The 12,690-nt window shown below is 36.0% G+C and overlaps 1 protein-coding gene across 1 annotated transcript; it reads right to left on the bottom strand.

The window, feature by feature from the left end:
* Positions 1 to 6,036: 6,036 nt before the first annotated feature.
* Positions 6,037 to 9,107, bottom strand: LOC132136860 (endonuclease domain-containing 1 protein-like). The gene is made up of 2 exons (XM_059547402.1): positions 8,792 to 9,107; positions 6,037 to 6,837 (listed from the first exon to the last, which is right to left on the bottom strand). The coding sequence occupies exons 1-2, from the start codon at positions 9,101 to 9,103 to the stop codon at positions 6,037 to 6,039; spliced, it is 1,113 nt and encodes a 370-aa protein (XP_059403385.1). The 5' UTR covers positions 9,104 to 9,107.
* Positions 9,108 to 12,690: the final 3,583 nt, after the last annotated feature.

Here is a 12,690-nt window from a genome sequence, read left to right as displayed (position 1 = left end):
TAAACGATCATCCGTCGGTGTCTCCGTGTCTTTATGATGATGTTTGGAGAGTTGATGTGCTCTAAACGATCATCCGTCTGTGTCTCCGTGTCTTTATGATGATGTTTGGAGAGTTGATGTGCTCTAAACGATCATCCGTCGTGTCTCTGTGTCTTTATGATGATGTTTGGAGAGTTAATGTGCTCTAAACGATCATCCGTCGGTGTCTCCGTGTCTTTATGATGATGTTTGGAGAGTTGATGTGCTCTAAACGATCATCCGTCGTGTCTCTGTGTCTTTATGATGATGTTTGGAGAGTTAATGTGCTCTAAACGATCATCCGTCGGTGTCTCCGTGTCTTTATGATGATGTTTGGAGAGTTAATGTGCTCTAAACGATCATCCGTCGGTGTCTCTGTGTCTTTATGATGATGTTTGGAGAGTTAATGTGCTCTAAACGATCATCCGTCGGTGTCTCTGTGTCTTTATGATGATGTTTGGAGAGTTAATGTGCTCTAAACGATCATCCGTCGGTGTCTCTGTGTCTTTATGATGATGTTTGGAGAGTTAATGTGCTCTAAACGATCATCCGTCGGTGTCTCCGTGTCTTTATGATGATGTTTGAAGAGTTAATGTGCTCTAAACGCTCATCCGTCGGTGTCTCTGTGTCTTTATGATGATGTTTGGAGAGTTAATGTGCTCTAAACGCTCATCCGTCGGTGTCTCTGTGTCTTTATGATGATGTTTGGAGAGTTAATGTGCTCTAAACGCTCATCCGTCGGTGTCTCTGTGTCTTTATGATGATGTTTGGAGAGTTAATGTGCTCTAAACGATCATCCGTCGGTGTCTCCGTGTCTTTATGATGATGTTTGGAGAGTTAATGCGCTCTAAACGATCATCCGTCGGTGTCTCCGTGTCTTTATGATGATGTTTGGAGAGTTAATGCGCTCTAAACGATCATCCGTCGGTGTCTCCGTGTCTTTATGATGATGTTTGGAGAGTTAATGCGCTCTAAACGATCATCCGTCTGTGTCTCCGTGTCTTTATGATGATGTTTGGAGAGTTAATGCGCTCTAAACGATCATCCGTCGGTGTCTCCGTGTCTTTATGATGATGTTTGGAGAGTTAATGCGCTCTAAACGATCATCCGTCGGTGTCTCCGTGTCTTTATGATGATGTTTGGAGAGTTAATGCGCTCTAAACGATCATCCGTCGGTGTCTCCGTGTCTTTATGATGATGTTTGGAGAGTTAATGTGCTCTAAACGATCATCCGTCGGTGTCTCCGTGTCTTTATGATGATGTTTGGAGAGTTGATGTGCTCTAAACGATCATCCGTCTGTGTCTCCGTGTCTTTATGATGATGTTTGGAGAGTTAATGCGCTCTAAACGATCATCCGTCGGTGTCTCCGTGTCTTTATGATGATGTTTGGAGAGTTAATGTGCTCTAAACGATCATTCGTCGGTGTCTCTGTGTCTTTATGATGATGTTTGGAGAGTTAATCATTAAAATGCACAAAATTTTCTCACGGGGGGCATGCCCCCGAACCCCCCTAGAAGGGCCGAGGACACACCACCATAGTTTTAACAAAAATCCTGTAAGAAACACTGGTATTGCTATGCCAGAGCCGCTTATAGCTTGTTTTAGGATTCACCGCTGTGGAGTATAGTTCAACTGTATTAATAAATATACAATTTGGACTTATTTCATCTGTTAACCCTCACTCGTTCCTATACTCACTCATTACATGGCATTAGTGGTTTTACATTTACATTTATTCACTTAGCTGACGCTTTTATCCAAAGCGACTTACAATTGCCACATATGTCAGAGGTCGCACACCTCTGGAAGCAACTAGGGGTTAAGTGTCTTGCTCAGGGACACATTGGTGTCTCACAGTGGATTCGAACCCGGGTCTCTCACACCAAAGACATGTGTCTTATCCACTGCGCTAGCACCACCCCCTAAAAATGAATAGGAGTTGCTATGCATATAATTAAGGGCGTGCAAAGATGGGTGGTGTTTATGATCATATAGTGGGCCGGTCTGGGCAAAAATGCCCGGGCCGATTTTTTGTCCCAGTCCAGCCCTGTATGGGTCTGTCACGTGATTAAGGAACGACTCGACCCGAAAGACTTGTGAGATGAGGTGGGCTGATCACAGACTGAAGACCCAGGTAAAGAATGAATTGATCTTTTCTGTATCTTATAGCATTTTAGTTTTGTATTCTTTGTAGTGTGGGAAGTATCACGTAACATTTTAATTACATTTTGCTAAAATGAACGAAATGACTCGAAAAAAGATTTGTTCATTTTGCTGAACGTGACTCAAAAGTCTGAGTTGGTAAAATGATCCGAACTTCCCATCACTAGTCCGAGTGCGGTCTGCCTTGCTCTGATGTCATGCTGATGTATGTCAAAAATCTTGTCAGATTCTGCAGTCGGGAGCAGTTGCTCTCCACCGACTGCGCTGATCAAAAGCACGATGGGAAAAGACTTGCTGACGACACAGATGAATGCTCGTTGGTTTAAACAACTGTGATGTAATGTTCTCTTTTAAAATGTTTGATTTTAAAACTCTAATATCATGTTTTGTGTGTTAATAAAATAGTTTATTGGGTTCGATTAGGGTATGGCATCCATTTAATATTTTTAATTTAAAATTAAAATGTACACTGAATAAGTTATTATTGCATACTGTTTTATAATGTAGTAAAATACTGAGGTTCAGATTAGGGTTGCCACCCGCCCCTTAAAATACGGAATCGTCCCGTATTTGAGAATAAAATAGCGTGTCCCATTTTGAATCAATACGGGACGGGGTTTGTCACGTATTTTCGGAGTTGTCTTCATTCCAGCATCTCATGCAGATCATCCCACCGGCATTCTGTGAAGACTCGTCCTATTCTGTCCCTGATTGGGTAATACTCGCTGCCATCGTTGGATGGATTGGTTTGTTTCAGGTTCACGGCCAATCAGAGTCAGAGGAGGGCGGGTCTCTTGGCAGAGAGTCGATTTGAATGAATGGCGGAGGCTACTCCAGATACACTTTATAATAAGGTTCATTTATTAAACATTAGTGTATTAACTAACATGAACTAACAATGAGTAAGTAATACATTTGTTACAGTATTTATTAATCTTTGTTAATGTAAGTTAATAGAAATAAAGCTGTTCATTGTTTGTTCATGATGGTTCACAGCGCACTAACTAATATTAACTAGATTTTAATAAAATATTATGTGGAAATGTGGAAATTAACATGAACAAAAATTAACAATTGCTGTATAAGTGCAGATCATTATTAGTTAATGTTAATTAATGTAGTCAACTAATGAACCTTATTTTAAAGTGTTACCGATTTGTTTATTACAGTTAGGGTGTACAGTCAGACACATAAGCATTATTTTAATAAGAGATAGGAGAGATATATTTAATAATAAAAATACAGTACCTATGTGAAGCAAATATACAACTTAACTAATTTAAATGATTGCATTCTTCAATAGGCTACTATAGTAGTAACAATAGACTATATACAATAGATAATACCAATAATAATAATAAAAAATGTGTGTTTTACATGAATTTAGAAATGTTTGCAGATTTATTATTTATTATGTGGTTTCACTGTTTGGATTGTGTTACTGTCTGCAAACAATGACAAGTATTTTATCCAAAATCAGTGTTCATGCCACCTTATACAATTACTAAAGTTCATTAGCAAATTTGTATGAAAACATGTTTTAAGTTGTGATTTACCACCACTGGCACGTCATCAGACCTGTGGTCATCGTGGCCCTGAGGGGTGTCCGCCCCAGGCGTCCCTTATTTTCTGTATTCAAGGTGGCTACCCTAGTTCAGATATTGCCACTATTTGCATTAAGTAGTATAAATAGCATAGATGTATTTTTTCTGACAACATGCAATTGATATTGCAATTGAGATGGTGCATCAAATTGCACAGTGTTTATCTATCTAGTTAAACCTTGAAAATCATTTTAAAAAATCAATACAACATTAACTAATAGCCTATCCAAACTGTAGGCCACGGAAGCAGTGGCACTAATGCCTCTGATGAGAGTCTCTGCGGCTGCATGACGCTATTCAAGCGCAGAACAACACGGGGTAGAGGGAATCTACGAATAGTGTTTACTTGGATATAAACACATCAAAATGGACCATATTCAAAAAAAGATAATTTTGTATATGCAGTTTGTGTCTTTAGATCCTCATTAATTCTTAACCTTGTTTATAAACATTAATATAATGTTTTGTAGTTTCACTTTTGTGACTGATGTCAAACTTTAATGTATCTGGCATTTTTTAATTTGTCTTAATTCTTTTTTAATTTATTTTTATTTTTTATAATGATCATGTTGATTGATAACTAGGAGAGAGTAAACAAGTTACCTACACAATGTGTGATTGACGTAAATAAATCTGTCAACATATTATGTTTGAAAGCTTGTTTCCTCTGTTATTGTTATTATTAAGCATGATATGGCAATATAAAACTGATAGTGCATTATAATTTTGCTTTTTCAGCAGCTGTTCAACATTTGTATCCTTAGACAATTTATTACATTTGTTATAATTTATTAAATTATTGTTGCAATCATTTAGAATTGTAGTACTTTATACATATTTGCATATTATTTTAAAACGTTAATATTTAAGAAGTTCTCACTTTTAGTTGCTTATTAGCATGCCTATTATAACTAACATATTTTCTGTTTATTAGTAATCATAAAGCATTCATTCTACGTGACCATCTACTTCCCTAATCCTAAGACATAAACTTGACAACTACCTTACTTACAACTAATAAGCATCATATTAGGAGTTTATCGAGACAAAAGTCGTAGTTAATGGTTTGTTAATAGTGAGATTTGGACCTTAAAATATAGTGTGACCAAATGCACAACATAAGATTGGCCCCTCTGTATTTACTGTTGCCCCACTTGTGCCCCCCAGTTTAAAATGACTAGAATCGCCCTGCTTTGAACATAATAGCAAAAATTGGATTTAATGTGATTTTTGCAGTTCACTCTTGCTAAATATAATTGGATTCCAGTTGAATATGCATCAAAATCAGATTTGAATGACAGTCTGAACAAGGCCTTTGCCCATATAAGAGCCTTCCTGGAATGTCATATGATTTATGAGTTCTATGAGTCTCACTTGTGGACTACCCCCTGGCTACATGTATGAATGAAACAGACACAATACATTGCATGTGTAAGCAGAGTTTATTGAATAATCTTAGTTGCGCATGTTTCAATGCTCAGACCAGCACACTTATCTCTCACTCTTTCAGACAAATATTCTTTGAAACCATGCAAACATAAGATTATACAACAATGGAAAAATAACATAAAACAATACAATATAAATGAATAATCAATGAATGAATTAATAAAATGAGTATATATATATATGTCTTAGATGATTACTATAAATGATTAAATGAAACAATTAAATGATAAAGGATTATAAATGAATGACTGAACTACTGTATATAAAAAAGAAAGTAAAACACAACACAAACATATGGTTGTTCTCTTGTAGTAACACACACAGGTTGCTATGAAGATTCATTGGATCCTTCAACAGAGACTCATAATTTTTTGTATGAATTATTGTATTTGTTTTGTTTCTAGGTTAGCAAGTGTTAGCACCACATGCAATTCAGATGTGCGGGGGGGGTGCTTGGGGCGTTGCAGTTTCAAAATCATACAAGGTGAATTACCTTGACTTTTGTGATTTTCTAAAAGAATTGTCCTCGTATTATTTCTGAACACAATATGTATAAGAACAGTTAGTACAATATGTAGTTGTAGTTTTTGCATCTTTTCTGCAAAGATATTTAACAAGTAATTTGTTTAACAATTACATCATTTTGACAACTTCATGTGTGCTGCACTTGGAATATAATTTTCTAGAGGGTTAAAAAATGAAAAAGAAATTGAATCATGTTGTAGTTTCATTATCAAGTTGACTAGTTAAAAATCATAAAAAATCGAGAATCGGTCAAACATTGTGGAAAAATCGAGATCTTCATTTTGCGCATCGCGTTTCGACACAGTAGACCCATTGATAACCGTTCCAGCACCAGTAGTAGTAATAACAGAGGCAACAACACCCATGATGTGAACGTCTGACCCTTTTCTGTGTGAGAGACATGGTCTGCACATCTGTGGCCATCTCGTCTACTTGGTTTGGATTTATTAATTTGTTAAACACACCCTTAACCTCATTTAATTCTTTACTGTCATCAAAACAATCACCAACAAAAATCTTAATCGACTGATGAGATTTTAACTGCTCACTATAGAGACTGCTGAGCTTATCATTAAGGTCTGAGACTGTCATCAGCCATATGCCACCTTCCAGCTGGTTTTCCCCAATGTAGCCAAAGGAAAAAGACTTTGTGTCATTGAGGTGGTGTTTATAACAGACGGCTGTCCAGATGTGAGAGGGCACAGTCACTCTTTCTGGGTCTTCAGAGGTTCCCTTGTGTGGCATTTGTACATCGTCATCAGGTACTGTACCTGTGACAATGTAGACTGTTGCTGAACCATTATGACTGTCAAGCTTGCTTCTTAAGAAACTCCTCAGGGCACTCTCCCAGTTCTTCCACTGGATACGGTCGAAAGACTCATCTATAGGTGCAGCGTTGGTCAGTGTGAACGTTGCGATACGACCTTCATCGCATTGGAAGCTGTTGGGGTTCAGGAGTCCAAGATCATATCCAGAGTCGCTGTAGTCGCTGCTGATGGCTTGATGTTTTTTAATAATGTTTTCATCAGAGTCCCTCTCACTTACCATATAATCAGTTTGGGACTCAGGTTGGGAAATCTGCAGAAGAAATATGTTAGATGGTTAGTTTGATTGATATAATATTTTTCTCTATGTTTTGTAGATTAAGTTATAAATAGTTTACTAGTGAGTAGATGATTAACTTATCATTTACAAAACATTCACAAATGATTATTAAGTAATATGCTAACGATTTACAAGTCTCGAAAGTAATCTTAAATGTTTTAAGATGTTTTCCAAACCTGCTGGATACAGCTTGTGTGTATACACACTTGGGGGAATAGCTCTACGAATGATGAGTAAAACATGTGCACACTTTAGATTATGGGATGCAGAAATCTTTGTAAATTATTTATTCATGCGTTCACTAGGGCTGTGAATCTTTGGGTAGGCAGCGATTTGATTTGATTCATAGGTTTTCGATTCGATTCCGATTAGATTCACAATTAAATTTGATTCGATTCGATTATAACAATTAGATTCTGCGATCTTTAAGTGCATTCACAGGATTATTAAAATGCTTTTTTATTAATTTTAATTTGCTGTAAGAAAACAAATATACTGCTTGACAATTATCATTTGTAATCAATATTATTTTTTCCTAATGCCTGTTTCATGATTGTTTTATTTAGGCTACTATATTTGAGCTATTATTTTAATTTTCTGCACAGAATAAGGTAGAAAATATACTTTATAGTTTCTGTACTGTAATAAATGATGTCAATTAGAACTACATTATTCATACATTTTATATACATTTTATATATATATATTTTTCTATATTTTTATATATATATATATATATATATATGTATGTATATATATATATATATATATATATATATATTCTATTTATTGTGGGGTTATTTTCTTAGTGTTTTATCAGTTCATTCTGCTTTTATTCAGTTTAGCTGCACATAAAGCCTGGCACGTCTATGAGAGCGACATGACTTCTCTTTCATTGTGAAAACTTTTTTATCTAATTTTCACAGAGTAAAATGCTATAGTAGCTATTTCACGTTTCCTCTCCATCAGCAAATGATGATTCTGAGAGAAAACGCACCAGATGTCTGTTTGCTAAAGCAACAAACGCTACTTTCATGCATCTGGTTTTCAGATAAACCTTGCGCTCTTATTTCAAGTTCGATGTTAATGCTGTGGTTATTTAACAGTTTCCTTCGTACATTCGGTTTATCAGCATTGTTAAAACACATTTATCATTCAATGGAAATGTGTGTATGATTTAGACACTTACAGTTTTGCTCTGTCCATGCAATAAATACAGCTTTCGACTGCTCATGTAACGCCGCCACTAAGATGCAGAGAGTCATTGACAAACTAGAGAAAATTAAAGCTACTTCACTTTAGTATTACTGGCCACGAGTCCTGAGGAGAGATCACACATCATCAGCTGCGATGCATATACATCGTCAGGGTTTGTAATCGATGCATCGCGAAAACGAGTGAATCGTTACACTCCTAGCATTCACACGATAGGTTTTGAATACTCTGTTTTTTTTATAGACTGTAGTGTGTACTGCAGTGTAAGGGCTGACTGGTGAAGATATAGACAAATGTCTTCTCTGACACATGCACTATTTTAACACTGTGAGATAGCAGTACAGTGTTGACATCTCAATGATTCATAATGATTAATACAAGTCTAAGGATATGTTCGATTATTTCAAGATTCGCTATTTTTTTAGATAAATTATGATAGATTTGTAAATAGTTAGCATATTACTTAATCATTTGTGAACACAGTTATGTTTTGTAAATGATTAGTTAATCTTCATCTAATCACTTGTAAATGATTTATAACTACAAAACATAAATAATATTAGTAAAAAATATTAACATATCTTTTATTAATCATTTATGAACACAGTTGTTTTGTAAATGATTAGTTCATCTTTAACTAATGACTTAGAAATGGCTTACAACTGAACAATATTATAAAGTGTTGCCGATGGTGAGTGAAGCACATGTTTACCTGTGGCTCGATGTGCCAGTTTTCTTTCCTTCCAGCAGTACTTGAGCATTCAGAATCAAATACGTACGCGCTGTAGAGAGGGATCCTGCGATGAACTGAGTACAGAGTAGCGTAATAGTAGTGATCATATTCAAGCTTCTGACAAATTTTCTTGGCATTCTGATCCATTCCTTCTGGTTCATTGTCTTTGTAGAAGAACCCTTTACAGTCATCAAAGCTTTCGACCACTTTTGCCTGAGCACTAAATGCTCTCAGCACAATACAGGTAAACAGACCAAGAACAAACATGGTGTGAAGCTGCTCTTGTGTCATAAAGTAAAGACCCCAGAAGCTGCTGCCTTAAGTACAGTCAGAGCCAGCAATGTTCTTGTAGAAGCACAGCTTCTTATATCCACTGTTGGAGTCAGTGATGTGTTTGGGTGTGACTGAAATTAAAGAAGTAGAAGAAATGAGGAATATGATGACCTTCACTTCATCATTCTTTGGGGACTAATTTTAGAGCTGTCATATGTAACGAAAAAACACAATTTCATATTAATTTTTTTTTAAAATGCTGCTCTGTAGCATAAATGCAGTGTTTGCAACTTCCACTTCAATTTTCTGATACATTTTGTGCTATATACACTATATCTGGATCGAGAATTAGGTGTTTTTTGAAAGTCAGAGCATGTGTGTTTTCTCTCGCTCCATGGTCCCTCGGAGTGTGTTTCTCTCATTAGTGAGCAAAACATTGGAAATTTAACCCTTGATAGGAGTCATTAGATTCCTTTGAAAAATCTGTGCTTCTGCTTGGCTTGTTCATACTCTAGTTCACCTATATTTAACCAGGTCGTTACTTATCCGGTGTAATTAACCATGGATAATTAACAAAGCTTCTTTCGCAACAAGAACATTTTATACCGGCATATCCCCTATATATCACTGTAAAAAATTGTGCCGTTAAATAACAGTAATGTAGTGGGAGCAGGGGTGCCAGTGAAGTACTGTTAATTTATAGCTCTCAACCATTAATTTACAACTCTTAATTATTTTTTTTGAACAGTGCTTTACCATGATACTACCATGAAAATTAATTCCACTTCCACTGCTTCAAACAGTTCAAGTTTAAAAACTAGCATTCCTACGATGTTAGTACTGTGAACTTATTTCATTTGAGTCCACTGAGAAGGAATATTTCTTAATATAAAACTGCAAACACTTCATCTGTAATAGTAAAGTAACTAAAAGCATGACTTTTACTCAAATCACTGCAGCTCACTGTCAGCTATAGCACACATGCATGTGTCTTTAATCTAGATTTAAACCGAGCGAGTGTGTCTGAAGGCTTTTTCTGAGTTTAGGAGTCAAATGTGAAAATGCTCAAGCTCCTTTAGTGGACTTTGCTATCCTAGGTACTACCAAAAGTCTGGAGTTTTTATACGATATTAATTTTTAATATACCACCATACCGATGTATTTAATTAGTCAATGTTGGGAACGAACTTTATGCTCCGCCGCGACTGCGCGACACTGTTTCAGACGGACCCTTTACAATGTTGCACTTCTGCAGTGACTGCGAGGTGTGGTGAGGGTAAACTCAGCAGTGCTCTGGTGTTACGTTATAATGCCTGTTTCACACATACTCCGTCGGCAGTGCGTATGCGTTGCGTATTTTTTTAACACACCCATGTTAACGGATTCCGGCTGCATGAGGTTGCGGTCCGTCCGTGCGTTCCAGGAGCGGTGCATCTGCAGCAGTGCGATTGTTAACGTACCGATTCTATTTTTGCTGTGCTGCAGGCGCTGAATTAAAGTGAAAGCTCACAGTTCGCGGGAAAAATGAACATGGATTGACACGGAAATGCAGTCATTTCACAATAAATGTATACTAATTAAATCCATTTCACATGCAACACATGGGCTTTTGGCTAGGTTTAAAACAAGAAAAAGTGCACTTAACAAGGAAATTGTGTTTAAATTGTTTGTCTTATTATACAAACCTAGAAGTAAAATGCATGAATAATGCGTTGTTTATATTTATATTTATTGAGTTTAAACTAATGTCTATAACTATGAAAGAGTGTTACTGTTCTGTGATAAAAGACTCACAATGCTGAAAATAAATATATTTTTAGTTTTTTTACATGATATGAAATCAAAACAATGTGTGAAAGCACAATGAGTCCGTACTGCGGACTGCATATGCACTGCAGACGGAGTATGTGTGAAACAGACGTTACAGGGAAGATGGATGCTGCAGAACTAGTAGAACATGACACAGAAGAACTTGGGCCAAAAAGAGGAGCCGGGTCTGTTGTTTTTGGTTTCCAAAAATCTGACGTCAACCAAACAACCATTTTATGCAAGTGCTGTCAGGCTAAAAGCACGTCTTGGATTATCAACCAGCAGAAAATGCATTGTAAAAAAAAAGTCATAAACCGGGATAATTTAGAAAAAAAAAACTGATATAATTTTTTTTTCAAACCACCCAGCACTAGTAGCCAGTTTAGAGATTGTAAGATTGAGGTAATATGATCATATTTTCTGGACCTGGTATAGTCTAGCAAATGTAGCTTGTTTATTGAAGATGCAGGACAACCAGCTAGCAGTGCATTACAATAGTCTACTCTAGAGGTCATGAACGCATTAACTAGCTTTATTGGTCATCTAATCTTTTAACAAACTTTGTTAAGCTTAGATAATTTAGAAATTCCATGTAAGAAGAGATAATGTGACTAATGTGCTATCTATGTCATAATATTTAGATAATTTAAGACAAATAGTTTTCTCCACCCCAGTCACATTGAACTTTTGAAGTACTTACCACACACTGTTTTTATGAAATTCTGAGGAACCGTTCAGAAATAATTTTGAGTCAGTGAGTTGCACCCAATTTTGATAAATTGCTAAACTCTTATCACTTCTGCAGAAGAGGAAGAATAACTTCAGTTCTCAGCATTTTTTATGTTTTAATTTGGTTTTCACTCTAGAGTCTGTGTTGACTAGATTAATAAAGACTCTATGTAAATGATGATCTCTCTGACCAGTCAAGATGGAGGCAAGGTTGTGGCTGCTATCCACCTTCTTAGGGTGCTTCTCAATCAGAAGGCTGCAAATCTCCGTCTGCATGTTATCAAGAGCTATTGAAGAAAATCTCAATTTGGAGGATCCATAGGAGGCAGCCTATTAAATAAAAACTAATAGAAAATACCGGACAATAAACAGAGGAAAAAGACACATATGAGAACCAATCGAAAACTAAAGAACAAAGGAGTGTTGTCAAGATGCTGGAATATTTATCTTTGATACAATACCATAAAAACATTTTCAATTCAGTTCACATTTTTATTGATGTAGTGCTTTTCATGATGCACATCTTTGCAAAGCAGCTTCACTGAAAATAAAAGTTTCTACATTACAATTTGGAGTAATTTATCAGTTGTGACTATGTCAAGGTTATGTCTATATGGCAGAAAATTTATGGGATAGTAACCAGAGGCGGACAGAGTACACAGCTTCATTACTCGAGTAAAAGTACAGATACCCCTTGCTTAATTTTACTCAAGTACAAGTACTACAGTCAGATGTCTACTTAAGTAAAAATACTGAAGTACTTGTTTTTAAAAGTACTTGAGTATCATGAGTACAAGAGTACATTTTTTAAATATTGCATTACTACTGCCACAGTGCTTACATTTACATTTACATTACATTTACATTTATTCATTTAGCAGACGCTTTTATCCAAAGCGACTTACAGATGAAGACAGTGGAAGCAATCAAAAACAACAAAAAGAGCAATGATATATAAGTGCTATAACAAGTCTCAGTTAGGTTAACACAGTACACGTAGCATGGGATTTTAAATAATATAATAATTAAAAAGAATAGAGCAAGCTAATTAGAGGTCTTTACACATA

The sequence above is a fragment of the Carassius carassius genome, unplaced genomic scaffold (genome assembly GCF_963082965.1).
Source record: "Carassius carassius unplaced genomic scaffold, fCarCar2.1 SCAFFOLD_56, whole genome shotgun sequence".
Taxonomy (NCBI): Eukaryota; Metazoa; Chordata; class Actinopteri; order Cypriniformes; family Cyprinidae; genus Carassius; species Carassius carassius.
The sequence above is the reverse complement of the archived record's forward strand: the minus strand, read 5'-3'. Positions and strand labels throughout refer to the sequence as shown.

Coding starts and splice junctions, on each gene's coding strand:
- LOC132136860 (XM_059547402.1), bottom strand. CDS start 9,103: ATGACACAAGAGCAGCTTCACACCATGTTTGTTCTTGGTCTGTTTACC. Junction 6,838..8,791: donor ACTGGCACATCGAGCCACAG/GTAAACATGTGC, acceptor TTTCTTCTGCAG/ATTTCCCAACCTGAGTCCCA.